Below are 21,605 nucleotides of genomic sequence, written 5' to 3' on the forward strand. Positions count from 1 at the left end.
TGCCAAGCCTAGAGGTGCCGGGGCTCAGCCCTGGCCCAAATTAAGTACTGAATTTCATATGTGTAGTGGATGAACGTAAAAAACTCCAGCAGAGGAGCAATGAAATGCCCTTGCAACAATTCATTAAAGCTATGGAAGTGGAGACAGATCTAGAGGTCAGAGCAGGGATCAACAATCAGGAAGATTCCTAGATATTATTCCAGGTTAAGAAATCTCTCTTTACTCACCTGAAAATGGGAGAGGCAATATCGTTCAGTATTGTTCCCTTGACTGGAAATCAGGGTTATGTTCCAGGCTCTGCCATTGACCTTCTGAGTGACCTTCGGACTGAAAGCTCTGTGGGGCAGTGAATATCTCTGATACGTTTTTGTACGCTGTCTAGCACAATGAGGCTGGGGTCTCTAGGTGCTACTGCAATACAAATAAAAATAAATCACTTCACCTATCTGTGTCTCCTCTGACCCCTTATCTGTCTAGTCTAGGCTGTGAGCTCTTAGGGGTAGGAACTCCCTACCACTGTTTATATAGTGCCTAGCACAATGGGGCCCTGATCTTCTTTGGGGCTTTGAGGTGCTACTGTAATACACAGCATATTGTATTATTATCTACTGAGTAGATGGATGTGAGATTTAATGACTTCATGTTTGTAAAGTGATGTGACACCAGCTCAACCACTTCCCTTTTGCCCTAACTGCATAGCAGCACTTTTGTTACCTCATATGGGGGCTTTTTATTTTAATCCCGCAGGTTCATGTGAGCCTGTCTTGGTCAATAAAATTGTGTTTGATCATTCAAGGGTGCAAAATAGACTGTTATATGCACAATGCATTCCTACACTCTAACCCCACCACGGTAAATGATACTTTGATCGAATGGATTATGTCTGTCACATGTAAAATCGAATGGATATGTATTAGACAGATGATCATCTATGGGAGTATCGTTCCTTTGGCTGTTAACTGAAACACTCATGTACGTGCATGTGTCGCTTTCTTCAACACAGTCACTTCCTGTTGGTAATGAATCTATGGCAACCAGCTTAGTAACTGGAAACACTAGCAACAAACGACTTTTCACACCAAACAGGCAAAAGGGCAGGATTTCTGAAGTCAGGCCAGGTGTGGGATGACAAGATTGGGCACTCTCAATATCTGGTAAGTTCAATATATTCAGTTTCCAGAACTACTGTATCGAAGTAATTGAAGCTGCTCAGTAAACATAATATAATTTTATACAAGTCACCTTTGTCTTTGCTCTCCTCTACCCATGCTGTATCTGTTCTGTGGATAAGAAGGGACTTTGCTTTTCAGGACTGTCTGGCCAATATCTTTCCCAAGCACTAAATTCACTTCAAAAAAATTTTTAAATGTTAAATTAAAAATAAAATTAATTTGAAATCAACACAAAGTCTAACTTTACATTAATTATTTCATTAATCTTTGTGTGTAAGAATCAGTATGTTTGTAAAGTAATCAATATCCTTGACATTATTTGCTCATTTGCAGACACAAGTTTTGCAGAGATTATTACAATAATTGTATGATCCTGTTGGGTGTTTATGTAAAACACTGGTTTGTTAAATAAGAATTTTCTGAAATCTGACCATATTTATCAAAAGAGTAGCCAGATGATAGTCTTTTATTCCAGAGAAGATGAGAAAGTAAAATCCACAGGTAACATTTTTCAAATGCAGCTAAATACCATAGGAGCCTAAATTCCATTTGCAAATGTAGTTTAGGAGCATAGTCCCATTGACTTTCAGTTTGAAAAATTGACCCCATGTATAAATATTTTAAAGTAATATAAAAAATCTAGTTAGAATAGAAGTGTCCTGCCAAATCTTGCCCAGGTGACAAGGTAGCTATTGCATTGTAAATCTTAACATGACAGCCACAGAATAGTTATCTTTTTCTTCACTTGTCAAATGTGAGCATGATTTCCTTCTCTTCCTAAAAGCATAACCTGTCATCATAAAACATGACAGAACAGCTGCAAGATCAAATTATTTCCCCTTAAATTCATCACTATAACACGAGTATCAGGCAACATTAATCTAGTGCTACATTCAAAAGCTGTCTTCGAGCTCATTCAGCTATATCGGCTCCAGCTGCGATTTTTGTCATAGCTCATAAAATATGTAGGATTGGGATGGGACAGGATGCAGATGGGAATCATTTTAGGAAGAATGAAGGTGCAGCAGGTGATGCTGTTGATTCCCTAGGTTGCATAACCATGAGTCTCTCAGTGGTGTTCGAGGGCACTGTCCTATGGAGGACTTGATTTAAAATAGAAAATTCCCAAAGACTTTTCTAGTTTATTTAATGTTGCTAAGATGCCGATCACCTTATGTAAAAGTCTGATTCAAAGTCTGTTGAAGTGAGTGGAAAGGCTCTTATTGACATCAGTGGGTTGTGGATAGTATAGGGGTGTTAACCACACTGACTTCTGGCCAAATTCAAGTCTGGGGAATTACATTCCACCCACCTAAATCCCTCCTGTAATTTCAACTGAATACCTTAATCTTCAGGTCCTGTTGCTCTGTACTGCTAAACAGTTATTATATTTCACACCAGAAGTGGCTGCATTTCAGTGGTAGGCAAAGTTTTGATTCATTTTCTTATGTAAAACTCCATTAATAAATGTTTTAAAGTCCTTTGGGATCCACTAGAAAATGTAAGTTGTCATTATCATCATTTAACTTGTATATTTGCTTAAAACCTGGTATGCTGTGTTTGTTTATCACAATTCCATGTTGTAGGTAACTGCTTATGAGGGAATGGAGAATCCAGGGAGATCCTTGTTTACAGAGCACAAGTACTGCAGAGCAATGACAGCACTAGATAAACTCTCATGCAGCAACTTCCTAACTAATATCGATCCCTTCTCTAGTGGCTCTTTCATAGTCCATCCTACTTGGGTTACCAGACCTTTCATCCCCCAAAGGTAACAAAAAGTTCTTGCTTGTGTCTGTCATTTGCTTTGCAACACTGTTGATTGAAAACAAGCTATGAAGTAAGCCCACCTACTAAAGAAATGCTCTCTGAGACAGGCCTATTGGTGCCAACTGTTCTTTACAAACAACTCCTTTCTCAGATTTGACAAACTCACTACACTTAATACATCCCTTTCATGGTATTTTTCCATGAAAGGTAGCATGTAAGATCTCTACTGAAAGCTTGTAACTTATCAATACTCATCATCATCGTTAGATGTGTGTACAGGTAGTATTTAAGGAATAATTTAACAATATTGAAAACTGTTGTATGGTCTTAAAGTTAGTCACCAGGGAATTGTATAACAGGGTAATAGTCCACTTGAGTGGGAGGGAGTTGTCATCCCTCCCTGGTAGGCTGGTGATGTAATACAAGGTTCAATTGTCTAACCATGCCCTATCCTAGAACAGTCATTGGAAAACCATCAAAGCCAACTGCAAACAATCAAAACCACTTGAGGTAAAAAGAACCATTACAACAGACAGGGGATTGCCCTCTCTGTGAATAAAGAGAGAGACTGATTCAGTATAACACAGCATGGAAAAAGACTCCTTGTATCCATTCATTGAGGAGACATGTTGTTGAATGGGGGGCAGGTTTAATGAAAATTGGATCCTGGTTCCTGTGATGCCAGCCAGAGACTGAACTGTGGGGGAGGGAGGGAACCTACTTTATTAGCTAGGAAAAGTAACTATTAATAAAGTGTAGGCCCTAGTTTGCATTTTATGATTTGTTTTATATTGTAACTAGATGTTTCCATCACTGTCTCTTGTTTCTAGTGTAGTCTCTCTTCTTTTGTTTTATCATAAGTGCAGTACATTATACAGAAGTGGTGATTTAGGGTAAAAGTGGTAAACTGGAGCACACTGCTCCTTTGAGGGCAAGGGAGCTGGGATTTCTGAGAGTAGCCAGTACAGGGTCTGGATATCACAGGGGAATGCTTCAAGGGGACTCGGGACACCCCTTGTTAACCTGATCTTAAGGGCAATTAGAGGCTAGTTTCACTTCTAGCATAAGTTAGAGCAACTACTGCTGTAGGTTATACCAAACCAGGATCACAGTGTGATCCTACCACAACCACCAAACACCCTCCCCCACAGTGGTGTGAGGCTGAGAGGAACTGCCGGAGTCAGTTATGCTGGAGTTATGCAAGCAAAGGATTCTCATACACGGGCAAATCCTCAGCCAGCTCCTTCTGCCTGCTTTGCACCATAGGAGTGGAACAAAACAGGTCCACTAGGGCCCTGGATCTGGCCCTTGAAGGTTAATAGAGTGTCTTAATTTGACTCATGGAAGCTGTTTGCTCTCACCACTAACCCATTTTTTTTATTCAAGGTGCTCATGGATCGGCCACTGTCCCCATTTCCCTGACACAGCATATAAGCATATGAAGGTGTGGGAAAAATCAGTGGATATTGCTCATGTTCCTGTTCTAGCAAGAAGGGAATCTGATGGGTTTTATTATCTTGGTACAATAAAACAGGAAATAGAGGCAAGTAATTATTGGCTCACCTATCTTGTGTAGATATTCTTAATTTACTGTGTGCCTCCATTACAGTGAGATCTGTTCATTGTTGAAAGTCACCTGGATCACACAGTTGACTCCCCCAGAAGAGAGTCACAAAGGGTCAAATTCATGGATTGCAGAATGCCCCCCAGTAGCACCTCTCCGCCACTTGAACCCCTGCTGTGGGTGGAACTGGGTTGAGGGGGGTGGGGGTGCAAAGGCAGATCAGCTTTGCAGCGGGGTCTGTGCATCATACAGGGTTTCTGTCAGTTCTGATATAGGCTGTTGCATGAAGTCAGGAGGCAAGTTACAAACAGAGCATCTGCATTTGTGATTATACCGTTCCAGTGGATTAAAGACCATGTATAGGGGCAGTAGTGTCCAGTGGTCCTGCCCATCCTACTGTACCTATTGATTAATGGCATACTGTATGAGTCTGCTCGGGATAACAAAGGTATGGGCTGAGATGACACCTGTATGCCGCCTCTATAGCTCACATTCAGCAGCCTCTATGCCTCCTTTGCTGTGCCTTCTCTTCCTGATGTCAGACTTTCTGGCAGCTATTCTAGTCTGCATGAGGGACTGTTGGCTTGTGGAAAGTCGGGGCATGCCCCTTGTTCAGAAAACAAGGTAGCTGCTTGTGAGATAAGGACTACTAGATTGATCTCTTTAGGGAAGCGCCCATTGTAACACTTTGCCTTCCCATTCTTCCACCAGCGCTTATGTTTTTTTGGAACTTCGTTTTGCCCCAGTTGGACCCATCCTGCAAGGTTGCAAGAAGCCTTGGCTCCTGCTGCGAGTCAGGGCTCTCAGCACCTTGCAGGGACAGGCTCTTTGTTTCTGAGCCAGTCATGCTGGGCACTGAGCCATGTTTAGATGAATTTTGTGGTGTTATGGCCAGCGCCCCAACTACTGTTGTGAATAGACAGATAAACATAGATACTGCTGGAAAACTGTTAATGTGTTATGTATACACTTATGGCTTTATTCCTCTGCAAACCAAGGCACAGCATGTCTTTTCAGAGACACTAGTGAATGCTTTAATTCATTACGTTGTTAGTACTTAAAACTTTAAAGAAAAAAGGGACTATTCTTTTTGAAGAGCAGGGGAGTGGCTTGCTTCACTTGCTGATGCAAAGCTCCTTAACTGTTTTCTAAAAGATAAAATGCCTGGTTACCCAGTATGTAATAGGAAAGGATTCATGAGTGAATAGAGAACAGCTCTGAACTGCCTTCAGATACTTTGTCACCATCTATGTACAGGGTAGCTTGTGAAATCGGCAGCATCACATGAATTACAGCTGGGCACATAATCTCAGGCCTGTAGTGTCTTTTGCAGTGGAGAAAATACAGGTCTTAGTTGAAGTGGATATAGGGACGTATTTTACCGAGGCTGCTGAACACAAACATCCCCCTGTAGTTCTTTACAGTTCTCTAGCTGAGAGACTAACACAGCATGGGCTGCTTACTGTCACCATTCCTGCTGTCCTAGAGTTCAGGCCTAGTCTAAGCTGCCATGGAAGGGACTGCTGACTGCAGTACGAGGCCTTATATTACATGCTGGGCTTCCTCATAATTATGTTTTGTTCCTGGTAACAGGGTGAGAGAGGAACTTTCCTGGTAGAGTTCGACAAACCACTTGCATCAGGTGACAAGTACTCGGTATGTGTGCAAAAAACATCCAGGGATGACATCCTTGAATATGTCAATGGAATGAGGCACTCCATACTCCCTGGAGACAAAGTGCTGGCACCCTGGGAACCAGACCTGGTCAGATACGGCCCTGGAACCATCCTACTGGGCATTGAAACACGGGATTCCCTGAGAGGTAAGAAGGGATCCCCTGAAGTGGTAAGAATGAACACTATTTTTGGTATTGCTACTGTAGCAGAAGCATCAGTGCAACTTGCAATGTTTATTTTAAAAATGTATACAGTTGCAAGGGATGTAGTGGGAACTAGTAACGGATTCCTAGAAAGTGCTCCTTAGCAATACCTTGAGTGTGAGAGTTAACTTCTAGATTGATCTACCTTTTATTAAGAAAACTGACTTTAAATTTGCACCTTCGCTATCCACTATGTCTAGTCTTTGAGCAGTTATTCAATTTAACTTCCTACTGAAACAAGGGCACCAGCTGTGGGGGTAAGGATAACCTGTTCATTTCCTGAGACTTGATGCACAGGGAAGCCCTGTTTTCAAATGGGGTAGTGTTAAGAATATGGCTTATATTAGAATGCTCAGATCAGCACTGGGTTATTTATGCAGTGTATTAAATTGCTAAGACAAGTTAAGATGCTAGTATTTCCCAACCAGAGTGGTACTGTCTAATGGTATCTTACCTTTTTCTTTTCAATAGCTTCAGAGGATGAAGAAATCATGGTCTATTTTTGGAATGACAAGAAAGTGAAAGTACCACCAGGTGTGGCCTTATGGATTCCACCAGACACGTGGGAAAGGATAGTAGAGATGATTCACATGCCCTTCACCAGCAGATTAAAGTTTATGAACTCCCCCACCCCCACTAGCTCTTACACTTCTACTTGCAGACGTCTAAGAGCCCCCATCCATTCATGTGCTTTAGATGATGGGCTGAGTAAGTACAGGTGGCCGTGGCCATGCCCATTAATTTGCCCCCCTTTCCATGGTCACTGTCACAGTATATGCTGTTCACCAGTCCATGTGGGATGCATCTGCTGCTCCCATCCCAAATTCAATGCCTGGTGGCCTCTACTATCCACATCTTTGCTCCCTCAAAGAAGCACTAAACAGCAAGAGTCCAATAACAAGCCTACTGCACAACTTCTAGAATTGGAAAGTCCAAAGGAAAATGAACCAGCAGCAGCTACTGCTTCTGCTTCTTCTTCCTCCTCCTCCTCTGATTTAGAAAGTGAGGAGGAGACGTGCCTAACGAAGAGCACGGTGGTGGATAGTGCTGTTAATACAGATTCCAGCCTTTTCAAAAAACCCAAACTGAAAGATGCTGCAAGACCTGAGTGGAAGTATTGGAAAAGAAGCCACGCCAAGTCACATCCTAGGAATCCAGGTATAGTTCATCTCTTTCCTTGGTTACTTGTCAACAGGTGCTTCTTCACTTAAAGCATTCTATGAGCCTCTTCAGTCTGGCACTGTATCTCACTTGAATGCAGGCCTATATCTCTGCTAGCAGTGACACAGATGTACTTGTAAATGTCTAACTTACCTTATTTCAACATTGGTAGACAAACTGTGTGTATGATGCAGAGAAAGCAGAAAACACATCTGACAATCAATATGCCATTAATCCTTTAACTACTACCTAGAATTTAAAATAGATTAAATAAATTCATAAATCTGAAATTCATAAAAATGTTATTTTGTAACCCCACTCCCCTTTTTAAAAAGCAAAGCAAAACTTTGTATTGGGGCCTAAACCAGGCAGCAGTTAAAAATCCCTCTAATTAATTTCTATAAATGCAAAATCTGCACCAAGTTTTGCCCTCTTCATCACATGTAAGGGTTCCTCTTTCCATACTTTATCCAGTGGAAAACCATGCAAAAATGGAATCATTCAGGAACACACACACACACACACCTCTAAATTCCTGATCTTCCCCCCAATCCTGCCACATTTTTCATGGTGCCATCCGCACAATTGACTTTTACTTTAGGAACGGATATCCAGAACCAGAAATCATGCACCTACAAGAGTTCCTTTTAGGTTAAATTGCACTTTCCTTTCCAAATGACTACCATTTTTAATCTTTAATGTAAATGTAAGATTATGCACATTAAATACAGTATCTATATCCCCAGGAATCAGCATTCCCAGCAGCAAGTGTACAAAGGGGAAAGCAGAATCCAAAACCATTTTCTCCTTGGACATGTACCCTGTTGCACCAACCAACCAGAGTGCAATGTTTGAAACTATTGAACAGTCTCCGAGAAGACATCTCACACTGAAAGATGTCTTAATCCACCATGATTTCAAGCCATCACTGGGGGTAAGTAATCTATGGTGAAACAGTATTATAATTAGGTACTTTGGTTCTTTAAATTGAAGATGTTGTTCTGGATATCAGCTGAAGAAGCAAATGGCCCTGAAGTTCCCTGTTGCCTGCTAAACATCTCCTCCCCCTCCCAAGCCCCATATCTGTGTTGGGGAGAGAGCTCCTCTTCCAATTCAAGACACAGCTGGGCAGGATCTGAAGCCATCTTACACAGTTCAAAAAACTAAAACTTGGCATGTAACTAGATGGTGATTCAATGGAGCTTGTAACCTTGGAGACTGATCTAACGCCCACTGAAGTCATGGGAGCTGGATTAGGGCCTTAGGAAGGTAAGAAACTCCTATAGGATGCTTGATCCTGGGAATGGATGGCTCTGAAATTCAGGAGTAATAGAATCCAAGCAAGGACTCTCCTCCCTTCTACTTCTCCTAATGCAGCTCTGCACCAGGCTCACTCTATGGAGGGCATTTTATACTGCCCCAAAGCCTGATGCTTGTGGGTATTTTTCTAGAAATCAGTCCCTAGATCAGCTTCTGAAAGAATTTCTCCTCCCTCCCCCCTCAAAATAGCAGACAATTTAGAGAGAATACTGTTCTAAAGTTCTGCTAGAGGATACAAAATGCATAAACTGAGTCAGAGGAAAGAGGACTAAAGTCCTAGTTTTCATGCTTCATTTTTCCCAGCCACAGGCCCCTCCTTTTTTAGAGAAACTTGGAGAAAATCAAATAGAACGTGAACGCCAGAGAAAAGCCTGCATGGAGCAAAAAAGGAAGAAAAAAATCCAACAACAGAAGTGGGAGTGTGAAAGAGAACAGCAGGCTGAAGAGAAGTACTACACTGCACAGGAACACCGGAGGTACATCACACAGGTCAAGTATTAACTACTCTGCATCTTCCCTCTTGGACTTTGACTACAGAGTAAAGTATTGTGCACACTAAACTTAAATGATTTTGGTTTTCAAAGGACAAAGCTCTTTCTACTGGTATGTATTCCTTGGAACTGAAACATCTTGGAATATCTGTTCTACACACACTAGTGTTTTAATTCCCAGTGAAGAACTCCTAATAGAAAACATGCAGAGTAATTTCAGCTATTTGAGCAGAATGAGTGTCTAGTTTAAATTAGCAATAAATGTCCACATTGTGCTCTGTTGTAACTGATTTATACCTTTTTTAGGAAACCGCTGTTCGTAAACTTCTTTGAAACAAGTACAAAACTTCAGGCATACAGTACCTTAATGGTTAGATCATGTCAGATACCTGTTTCTACCAATTTTGGAATAAGTGACAAAGAAGTCATATCCCGCTGGACAGGGCTTGAACACAAACCCCTATGTCACACACAATTTTTACTAAAGTCAATAGCTTTGGATGTGGGAGGACTGCAGAGTTAGGCCCTGTATGTTTGTAAAGACTATAAAGAAACTAAATGAAGAGACTGAGTTGCAGCTGTAGTGGGCCATCCTGTTCCCTGTAGTACTGGTGGCAGTAACAGAAGGGACCTTCCTTCTCTGACTGATTAAAGATTTAAAGGGTTGACTCAATAGGACATTTCCCAAAAGACACAGGCCCAATTTAATGTCCAACTAATGTTGTGAGACCAAGTTACTATGTGACTGTCCCTAAACGCAGTTAAAGCACAGTTCTATCTTGTACTCTAGATGGAGCCTTAAACTACTTGACCATATCCTTTATAAACATACAACTGTAAGAGCCAACTAAAACTTCAGGGTGGGTTTTCAAAAGTGCTCAGCTTTGGCCTAACTTTGCTCCCACGGACATGAATAATGAAAGTCCCACTGAGTGCTTCTGAAACTCTATCCTAAGGTTTATTATTTTAAAACATTTATATTCCATTGAAGAGTTTATACACATGTAAAACTGCTTCCACTGGGAAAGCTACACCAGGTAAGTCTATTTATTTTGAGGATAGGAGAAGAGCAGACAAAAACACTGATTCTTTTCAGAACAATGCTTAACTCACTGGGTTTTTCTTCTCCAGGGACAAGAAGCTGCAGCATTTCGAGAATGAAGATAAGAAGGTAAAAGAACAAGACAGAAAGCAGAATCAGACAATGAAAACAAAGCAAGTTACACAGCACAGGACAAACCTGAAGATGCAGACTATGGCAGAGGAGGACAGGCAGAAAGGACAGCAAAGACTAGCTCATCTACAACAAGTCAGAGAGACACAGGATCAGAGGGAATTTAATAAGTGTATAGCTGAAGAAATTAAAGAGAAACAATCTCAGGTAAACTACCCATCTATATAGGGTTATTTTTATACAGGGAATAAAGTGTGCTCTAATGACCTTCGCCTCTCCTTTAAATAAACAAAATCTGTAGGTAGCCAGAATAGCTTTATGGATAGTAGCACCACCTTAACCAATTGAAATAAATTCCATTTAGATGGAAATGAGGCAAGTACCTTCACTCTCCTGTCCAGGGGAAGTGTGTCTTTCCATATTAAGTTCCCACTGTGCTGGACTAGAAGCAAACACTCTTGGGGAGAGAGGAACAACAAGTAATAGTACAGAAAACCTGAAAAATTGGAAGAGAGCTTTAATAAGCCTCTTGTTTGTTCTCATGGTTTCAAAAAGTCTGTGGCAGGGATTTCTGCATGATGGTTTCTCTCTTGTAGGAAGCCCGGAGGAGAAGAGTGGAGACCAAGTACAAGTTAATGGCAGAAAAGATCTTTCAAGATGAAAAACAGAAGGGACAGTAACCAGACAGCACAGAACAAAGGAGATACAAACAACAAATATTTATGTAGAATCCCAACCCCTGTTATGGCTACCATATTTAAAGCTTCCCCCAAATAAAGTCTATTGGAACCTTATTAGAGTAAGCCAAGTAAAAGTTTGTATATGCATACTAAAACACATGACGCCTATTCAGCAAGCTACCTGAAGCCCATGAGAAGTCCCACTGACTTCAGTGGGATTACTCATATTCTTAAATTAGGCACATGTTGAAATGCCTTGCTGAATCAGGGCCTTTAACTCCCACTTCAGTTCATTATCTTTATCAGGTATGTATGTGTTTTGCTCAAGTGGGATTTAGCTTAATGAAAGTGAAAACTTAACAGTACCAGCGAAACTTACATTTATGTAGCAATAATTGGGCTTAATTTTTTTAACTGCAACCACGTTTTAGTTTGAATTACAGCTCCAGTTTCTTCATTCATACCAGTATGACCAGTTATCAATTACAGTATTCTACATGTAACACTGTAGCCCAGGGGTAGGCAACCTATGTCACATGTGCCAAAGGCAGCATGCGAGCTGATTTTCAGTGGCACTCACACTGCCCGGGTCCTGGCCACCTGTCCAGGGGCTCTGCATTTTAATTTAATTTTAAATGAAGCTTTTTAAACATTTTAAAAACCTTGTTTACTTTACATACCACAATAGTCTAGTTCTATATTATAGACTTATAGAAAGAGACTTTCTAAAAACGTTAAATGTATTACTGGCACGCGAAACCTTAAATTAAAGTGAATAAATGAAGACTCGGCACACCACTTCTGAAAGGTTGCCGACCCCTGCTGTAGCCAGATCCTCAGCTGCTGTAAATTGGCATGAATTCAATGGAGTTACATTGATTTACAGCAGTTGAGGATCCGGCTTTTTACATTCAAGCAATTATAAATATAACTTGCATGACTTTAGTTCCCAATTAAAAAAAATGTAAAAAATAATTCTCCTCTCAAAGATTAATTTTTATCCTTTATTCCACTGATTGCTTGACTTAAAAATAACCCCAAACTCTGGGTGATATGTCACATAATTGAAATTAAGGCATATTAATACAAACATTCATAATGTCCATGTACACAATGGCCTATAATAGCACTGAGTGTACAATAAGTAGACAAAGTGAGTAAAATAGAAGAGGCCCAGAGAAAGGAAGTTGTTAAAGTGCTAAAGAGAAACAGATATGCATAGCTTGTTATATTAATTCATTAGGAGACCATAGTATTGTTTTATTCCTTTGATTGCTGAGAGAGAGTGATCATCATATACTGAAAGTTAAATCAATACTTTGTCCTGCATTAACATCCACCATATGTGTCTGTTTCACCATATCGTCTGAGGTTGCTGTGACAGAATAGGTGCCAGGGGAAACTTCAATGTAGAGATCTTTGGAAGCCTTTCTAGCCTGAAAGGGGAAAAAATAAACAGTAAGTAATGCTGTTTGGTTGTCTTACCTAGACAGAAATGGAATTTTTTAGTTTATATAGTTACATTTCAACTGATATATTGACATACTAACATTTTTCAAAATATACTGGCAGTACGGACGTTAGTGGTAGCAAAATTTTTCTGTCCAATACAAAAATTAGCAAGCTGTGATTGTAAAAAATTGCCATATTCAAATCTTTTTTTTTTTTTTTTTTACATATACTTAAGTAGAAATAATGTGCTAATTAGCTATCCTCTAACACTGGGAAAAATAGGGTTGTCAAAATAAACATAACTTAAATATGGGTAATAATACAAATTTAGTAGAAAAAAAATCTTGTTTGGGGTTCTGATAAAGATTCCATATTTCTCAATTTATGTGACCCAGAAGCCATAGCAACTGGTTCCTAAAACTGCTTCAGCAAATTAGTCTTTGGAAAATGTAAAGTATTTCTCTTCTTCCCACTGACCATTAAGCCTACTGTGGCAGAATTATACCTCTCCACCACGTTAGCGCAATGACTGACACCCACAACCAAAATTAACTTTCCACGGTAGCAGCAGATAGTGTGTTCAGTAGTTAACATCTTTAAAGAGAATTCTGAAACACCATGTGACCTCCTCCCACAGTGGAATTTTCTAGGCCAGATCCTTGGCTGTGATATGGTCCCTTTGCATCACTCAAGCAGCACAGCTGGCTCAAAGTTACACCTGCCTGGCTTTGCTCCAGTACAGGAAAGGTGCCAGAAGTACACCAAGGTGTGTCTGAAGGACTGCTGGTGTAAGTTAGAGAATGCCTAAAACAATTTAATCATCCACTTACAATTCCTCACAAATTTTGCATCCATCCAAAATCCAAACATGGATCACCTTCAATAGGCATGTGCCAAAATTTCACAATCTGGCTTCCATTTTGTGTGTGCACAAACACTTGTGTGTGTGTTCGTTCTAGCACTCAGACCTATATGCAGTGGTGACAGATTTTGCACATGTACATTCTATCATCTGTGATGGCAGATAATAGGGCAAAACATTTTTTTGCATTATCCTTGAAACTTTTCACTTGACTATAAATAGAAGGAGCTAGAATTTTCATTCATTGATTAGATTAAGTAACTCCAAATACTAACAAGTTGTTTGGGGATTTCAGCTGGATTTGACACTGGAGAGGTTTCATTTTTCTGGAAAAGAAGAGGAAAGATGCTAGTCATTAAATTCCTTAACCTGTCAGTTCTGGATTCTGTTTAGTGTCCCACTTTGGGGTCTCTTTCATCGTCCGTTAGTGTTTAGTTTATGCCCTGAAGCATTTTTCCAAATAAGTATCTTGCTATACTGGGTCAGAAAGAGTGCAGGGGAATTTTGATATAATTGGATTTAAAAATCATGGAAACATTAAGTTTTGCAAAACCTAAATTTGGCTAAACCTGTATTTTGGTCCAAAATGTACCTGGTGAAGTCCCTGTAAGCAGCAAATACTTGCCTTTCCAATAAAGGAGGGCACAAGAAAGATGGAGTAGTCTTGTGTCAAAATGCAGAAAGTTCTAAAACTGAATTTACGCAATACAACACCTAAAACATTAAAACTGGATCGTGAGAAAAACTTAGATCACTTTAGTTCTTAACTGGAGTCCTCATTTATTATTATAATACAATTATCCCAATATGAACCTCACAATCTGCTGTCATAAGGGGGTAAATTAAGCTAGTCTGCCAAGCTGAATCACTGAATGCTGTTGGTTCCACTGTTCAGTTTACCCCTACAACATGATACATTATTATGGAGCGTGCTGCAAGGACCTACGATAGGAAAATTATATAAATGGCAGGAACGATTAGTGGTAAAAATATGAAAACAAAAGTAGGAGAGACATCTTTGATCATTGGTAAAACTAAGAATGCTTGTTAACACTCTGGCTGAGAAATGGAAGCTCTGAGTACACTGAAAGTCTGAATTAGAACCTTTATTCAAAATCAATTTTAGACCTTTCATCCTTCTGACAGTCCAAAGGCATACTTTGGCAGCTGTGCCCCTTTCTGGTGCTGCTGTCCCCACGCAATTAGTCTCCTTCAGCCAAAATAGCTAATAAATCCTGTGTCACTGCATTACTATTGTTATTAGAAATGCAGGATAGGACTGCTGCAATGTGAGGACAATGGGGTGAAAGTGCCTTGGAAGTTGAATGTGTGTTACACTGCAGTGTGCCATACCAGTGTGTATCATGGCCATGCAGAGACCTGCATTGAGGATCCTGTTCCTTTGCTATGCAAGGATTGGGAATACAACACAGACAGCACACACAGCCCTGGAAAGGGAGCACTTGAAGGAGTGACTTCCTTCTTCCTACTAGCAGGCATTTGGAGTAACACCGCATGTGTCTTCTCCCACCCCCTCAGCTAGAGGGAAAGATCATCTCTCTCTAGATTCTTATATTGGCACTCATCACTGTAGTATTTGAGCACTTTAACTGAAATTCAGATTAGTGTGACAAAGGGCCTGGAGAGGGGGCAGGCACAGGGGGATCCCTGAGAACATTATGCAGACATCTCCATGTCTTGGATGAGGAAAAGAATGAAATTAAACATGAGCACTACACTTACCTCTTGTTCCAATGTCTGTAACAAGTTTTCTGCTGCTTGTCTGCTGTGATATCTGCAGATGTGTTTAATTTCATTCTCTTGGCATCTACTTGCTGGCACGTAGCTATAATATTTCTGGAAGACAGTTAAAGCAAAGAGGATTACATAGCCAAACATCACAACCACACCTAAGAAATCCCTTCTTTCACAGTGAAAACTAAAGAGCGGAAACGCACTGTTGACCTTTTGAATTAAATCAGCTGATTTGTTCCCTTGTTAGAAATGGGACTATACCCTGAAGCATCAAGTGACTTGAAACCAACCCCTTCAAACAAAGTACTTGAGAATGACTCTACTGCCATCTGCTGTTCCCACTCAAACAAAACACATGAAACTTGTGTAGATTTGCTCTGTTGGGTTCCTAGATGATGAAAGTAGAAAGTTCAGTTTTACTTATTTATTTCCTCCATCTGATCAGACATGTGGCCAATATACATTTTTGGTTCCAATTCCACTACCTTGCTTTACTCCTTTATGTTACAAATGGAAACAGTTTACATTTGGCAATTGGTTAGTCTAATTTTTTTTGTTTATATTGTACATGTGCCCAAAATTACATAAAAATAGAACAGCTACACTGACATAATGGATAATATGTCACATATCATTGCATCGTAAAAGTCAGGGTGGATCTCTCTGTAGTGAAGTTTGGGAGAAAAACTTTTGACATTAGGTAAAATTTTCCAAAAGTGCTGAAATGACTTAACAGCCTAAGCTCCATTTTCAAAAGTGAGTTAGTCACTTATGAACACAAGTTCCACTGATTTTCAATTACACTTACACACTTTGAAAATCTGACCCTAGAATGTATGGGTAAGAGAATCCCCCCTCCCAAAATTATGATCTTGGAGAGCACATAGGACAGCATGGTCTAGTGGACTGAGCATGAAGGGTGGAAGCCAATGACTCTCATCCCCATCCCAGCTCTGCTACTGATTCCATTGAGATGTAGCAAGATTTAGGGTCCTGCCCAATTTCTTCTTTTGTAATATAGAGAACTTCCTATCCTGATTTGATGGTTGACTAGCGTTTACACAATGCTTTGAAATTATAAAAGGTACTGTCCAAAACAAAACTACGTTAGTGGTGTGAATGTCTGTGTACCATTGGAAGCAATTGTGTCTATAGATGCATGGGCACTTTACAAGGGTAAATAGTGGTTAACAAGATTTATCTAGCACAGATAAGATGTATGCAATGGATAGCTCCTCCATTTGAAATTTCTCTTTCTGCCCATAACTACTCCATAATCAAACTTTTCTTCCAGCTGAGAGGAAGAAATGGGCAGCCGCCTTAGGCTGTTCCTCCATTACAATTCCATCAATGCTAGTAACAGTGGGAATGTTAGTACAGGCCAGGTGGTGGTAGTGTACATACCAGCATATTATCTAACCCAACTCAGAGCAGATTTAAAAGACAGTGGTAAAAATGCATCAGTCTAAACTTGCTCTCACACAGATACTATGGTGAGGGTGGGAGATGTTCCTAGATTTCTTGTTTTAGACAAGGCCCTAGAAGCCACTACCAAAGCTCTTATTGATCAACTTGTGAGGTTGCTCTGAATCTCTAATTCATTCCTAACAGCAATGGAACTGAGCCACTAACAGGCACCACATTAGGATATTTCCCCCCATCCCTCCCACATAAAATTTACCTCACACTCCTTTGTGGTTCGACTCATGAACTCCACTACTGAAGCAAATGCTGCATTGAGACGTTCAGAATCTTCTTCCTGTGATTAAACAAATTTGTATAAGTCATTATGTCATGTTATTTGGTTGAAAGCAAAAACCTACTGAGGCACCTCTGTAGCTCATGCCTTGTGCATTTAATTCATAAAAGCCAGTCCAGTTGGACATTACTGCAGTGATGCTAGCAGCTTAAACAACAAAATCCTGCTTAGTTCTGACAGTTTTCTCCACAGTGAAACTGAACCATCTGTAGGCTATTACTGTACGTTATGTGGTCAATTAAAAACTATGTCACACTGGCTTTACTCTATCCTTGGTAACATACATCAGAGGCAATGAAGACCTTTACTGTATGATTATATTCAGTCAACCCACGGCTACTATGTGAAACAATTACCTGACTTCAGTCTTTCTCAAAGCACTGAGTTAGATAGTAATTTATTTGTTAAGCAGCCTTGAAGATTTCATGCTTGCTTTGACTGTTTACCAAACAGAAAGGTAGCCAAGCTTGACTTTGTACTAAGGGATATTAAAGCGTCCTCATGTGTTATAGCTAATTAAAATGTAAACGCTACATGTCTAAGTCCTGCACATTCATATGATAGGTCCCTATGGGACCTGAGGTATAAGGGCAATCATTAAGGATATGTCTATAATTAAAACACTGCAGCAGTATCGTCTCTCAGGGTCTGGATTTTTCCCTGAGAGATGCAGCTATACCAATGTAAGTTTTCAGTATAGACCAGCCTTAGATTAACATTTTTGTGAAACTGAGTTTCACATGCATTAGTTTATATTCACTGGTATTTTCAATCCTAGAGCTCTCTCAAAATCTTTTTCATTACATTCAATTTGCCTCCATTTCAAACCTACATTATTTAAACAATTGCTGTTAACATGTCACCTTCAAAGCTCAAGGTTAGCAGTGTCTTGACATGGGGCAATACTCAGTCAGCAAGTCGGGCTGCGATGCTTTTGCAACCCTCTCTGTCTTGTATTGATTTCACAACTTACACAGCAGCCTGACAACTCCACATGGTAGAAAAACTAGGGGAGTCAACTCACTGTGACCATGCTGAATGAGTTTCAGTAGAGCATGATCACTCCCTGCATGAGCAATAGAGAACATACCCCCTTGTTCCAATTTAAGTGTCTGCAGATATATACAGGTAATCTATTTAAGTTATTCAGGGAAGGGCTCAGTCTCCTTACCTGTCTGTAAGATGCTATACAATTCTCTATCACTATAAATTAAACACACCCACCACCTAGAAAATACCCAAGCACCAGTAACTGCTTAGTTTGAGAACACTGTTTAAAGTATTTTTCATATTTAACAAATTAAAACCATAGTTAACAAGCTGAAGTGTAAATTACTGTAATATATTAGCATCAATTCATCCATCACTAAAATACAGATACCTGGGGGGCTAGATGTGACAGCTGTTTAACAGCACACAATTTCAGGCAGGAACTAAACACTACCTTACACAACTGAAATTGTGTGAGGAATTTTTAGGGAACTAACACCCTTGTGCAAGACTGGGATTTGGCTACTTAAAGCATTATTGCGCTGCAAGCAAGTTAGCCTACATTACTCTTGAGGGAGTTTATGGTGACGGAGACAAACATGATTTGTGTGTGCTGAGCAAGTCATCCAAATACCCAAAGGAATATAGGGTGAGATTTTAAAGAGACTTGTGCTCTCAAGTCACTTAGATACTTTTGAAAATCCTAGCCATAGTCAACATGCACTGACTCCTTACAATATTTATTCTTAAAAGTTATGGGGCATGGGACCAAAATTCAAATGGTGCCCTTACTTAAATCTCAGTATGCCACTTAATAGTGGACCTTTTCCTCAACAAAGGCTCAACTGCTCAATTTATTTTTCAAATCATCTTGCACATTACTTAATATGGCCAGGTGCGTTATATTGTCATATACAATAACTGCATATTTTAGATCCCCAAAGTGCTTTGAAGATAAAAAGAAAACTGTATGTGCCAAGTGTCTATACATTATATTAAACTTAGCTATTAATAATACAGAAAGACTGCAGAATTAAGCAAAAATGCTATTCAACAGATGTGCAAACACAAGGGACTAGTGGTGGGATCTACTTATCATGTCACATGTTGAACTCAGGGCCAGCTCTATGTTTTGTAGGAGCTGTCTGCCAAGACATACGGGACTTCCCAGCTTCCTTTGAGCTGTAACTTAGGGCTTATCTACACTTACATTTTATAGCGCTCTAACTTGCTGGCTCAGGGGGGTGAAAAATCCACCCCTGAGTGCAGCAAGTCTGAGCGCTTTAAAGCACTAGCGTAAACAGGTGTCAAGCGCTGGGAGCCACACTCCCAGCGCTCAGAGCCAATCCCCTCATGGAGGTGGATTACCAGGAGCGCTCGCACGTGACCACACTCGCACTTCAAAGCGCTGCCGTGGGAGCATTCCCGCGACAGCACTTTGAAGTTTCCAGTGTAGCCATGCCCTTAATCCCCCATTTCCACTCTTGCCTAAGCAGGGAGAATGGACTGAAATTCTCTGGCAGAAGCAAGAGGGATGGGCACTAGAGAAAGTATACAAGTGATAAGTTGGTTGTGGAAGGTTTCCACCTTTAAACAGTATTTTTATCTGCCCAAAATAATGATGCCAGGTTTCCACGGTGACATTGTTACAGCCCCATCTTCTATAAGCAATGTCATCAATGAGTTGTTACAGACCTGACACTATAGAGTCAGAGAAGAGAATCTGAAGTTCTTCTAGCCACATACAGTCTGGATTTGTTTGGTTCAGCAAGCAGGTCTTCAAGAGAGGGTACAGGTGGGACACAGCATCCCCCAAATCCGTAACTGCCCTGGGTAAATCAGAAGAGGCCGCAACCCTCCACACTTAAGTGGCTATTCACACCTAAAACTAGCACTGGATTAACTACCCCTGTACTCTTCCTGGAGCGCAAGGGAAAGCTGCACTGATTGTTCCTAAGGGTTCGTTAGTAAAAGCCAGACTGGGAGGAATTGCTGTTTCTAGACACTGACCACAGGCTCCGGCCAGCTCACTTTCCGCCGCTTAGCCCGTTCCAGGACTTCCTGAGCCAGCCCTGCCGTGCGCTGAGCGATGCCACAGGTCCGCCTCGCTGGCCGGCCGCTCGCCATTTCTCGGGCCCTGGCCGGAGAGACACAGGCAGACTTATCAGAACAGCCCCCCAGCTGGCTTAGGGGGAGACAGAGCCCGGGGGTGGGAAGTGGGGGGCCAGCTCCCCTGAGGCTATCTGTGCTGTAGGCTCAGCGGGGCAGGGCCTGGGCCTTGCCAGGCAACCGGACAACCAACAACCCCAGAGGCAGGCAGGGCTGGAAGCTCCCCAGAGCTAGCGCCGAGGGGCCGCTGCAGACACTGCCCCGCAGGGCTGGGGCAGGGCCTCGGGCCGCCCGGCGGCGGCACTCACCGTGTCTCGGTGCAGCGCGGGGGGGAAGGGAGGGAGGAAGCAGCAGGGCGGCTGGCTGCACAGCGACAGGCGGGCAGGGAGCAGCGCCTCCCTCCCCGCGCTTATCAAGGCCAAACTGCCGGCTCCGCTAGCTGCTGCGGCCTCGGCGGGGCGGGGGCTGGTGCCGACTGCAGGCCGGTGCGCCGCGGCCGCAGCTGCTGCTCCTCTCGCCCCACGCGGGCCGTGCCTGCGGCTGGAACACGGACAGTGCATCACAATGCGCGTGCGCTGAATGGCCGCTGCGGGCGGGCGGCCCAGCGCTGGCTGCTCCGCGGGCGCCCCCCCCCCGCCGCCGGAGGAGCTCAGCCCCGGGCCTGTTCCCAGGGCCAGTTCTCCCGGTTCTATAGCCGGGGCTCTGCCTCGGGGAAAGCGGTCCCCGGGCCCCGCAGCGGGGCTTGCCCGACCCCGCGCGGCTCCCAGGGGCGATGCACCCTCCCCTGCAGCTGGAGGTAGCGGTTCCCCCTTAGGGTCAGGAGTACAAGAATGGCTGAACTTCAGTTTCTTAGCCCAAAAAACCCTCTCGGCATATTAACGATATGAACGTCCCCATGGCAACCCCGAGCAGATTATAACCCCTGCTCCGTAAAGTTCCTTGAAATTGCATTAGTCCTCTTTGTCAAGTGCAGGTCTCCTCCTATGGGCTCTAAATCAGTGGTTCTCAACCAGGGGTACCCGGAGGACCCAGAGGTCTTCTGCGGTGGGGTGGGGGACATCAACTCATCTAGATGTTTGCCTCGTTTTACACCGGGCTACATAAAAAGCCCTAGCGAAGTGAGTACAAACTAAAATTTCATACAATGACTTGTTTATGCTTTTCTATATGCTATACACTGACATGTAAGTACACTGTTTACATTTCAGTTGATTTATTTTATAATTATATGGTAAAAATGAGAATGTAAACCATTTTTCAGTAATAGTGTGCTGTGACACTGTTGTATTTCTATGTCTGATTTTGTAAGCACGTATTTTTAAGTGAGATGAAATTTAGGGTGTGCAAGACAAATCAGACTCCTGAAAGGGGTACAGAATTCTGGAAAGGTTGCTCTAAGTGACTCCAGATGAAATGTGTCCCATTTACAAATAAAATGATTGTTTTAGTTTAATTGTCAGACCTGCA

General features: G+C 41.7%; 2 protein-coding genes across 3 annotated transcripts; one reads left to right on the top strand and one right to left on the bottom strand.

The window, feature by feature from the left end:
• Positions 1-1,044: 1,044 nt before the first annotated feature.
• Positions 1,045-11,368, top strand: C4H11orf16 (chromosome 4 C11orf16 homolog). The gene is made up of 9 exons (XM_034770352.1): positions 1,045-1,154; positions 2,759-2,943; positions 4,329-4,483; positions 6,095-6,328; positions 6,857-7,543; positions 8,293-8,480; positions 9,170-9,342; positions 10,489-10,738; positions 11,128-11,368. The coding sequence occupies exons 2-9, from the start codon at positions 2,777-2,779 to the stop codon at positions 11,209-11,211; spliced, it is 1,938 nt and encodes a 645-aa protein (XP_034626243.1). The 5' UTR covers positions 1,045-1,154; positions 2,759-2,776; the 3' UTR covers positions 11,212-11,368.
• An 833-nt stretch (positions 11,369-12,201) lies between these two features.
• Positions 12,202-20,845, bottom strand: AKIP1 (A-kinase interacting protein 1). Of its 2 annotated transcripts, XM_034770075.1 has the most exons (6): positions 20,447-20,796; positions 20,040-20,166; positions 16,962-17,039; positions 15,269-15,382; positions 13,801-13,851; positions 12,202-12,647 (listed from the first exon to the last, which is right to left on the bottom strand). In XM_034770075.1, exons 2-6 carry the CDS (start codon positions 20,154-20,156, stop codon positions 12,504-12,506), a joined length of 504 nt encoding a protein of 167 aa, XP_034625966.1. In that variant the 5' UTR covers positions 20,157-20,166; positions 20,447-20,796; the 3' UTR covers positions 12,202-12,503. The 2 variants fall into 2 exon arrangements, with proteins under 2 accessions (XP_034625966.1, XP_034625965.1); XM_034770074.1 differs by lacking the exon at positions 20,040-20,166 and having other exon boundaries at positions 20,447-20,845.
• Positions 20,846-21,605: the final 760 nt, after the last annotated feature.

The sequence above is a fragment of the Trachemys scripta genome, chromosome 4 (genome assembly GCF_013100865.1).
Source record: "Trachemys scripta elegans isolate TJP31775 chromosome 4, CAS_Tse_1.0, whole genome shotgun sequence".
NCBI lineage: Eukaryota > Metazoa > Chordata > Testudines > Emydidae > Trachemys > Trachemys scripta.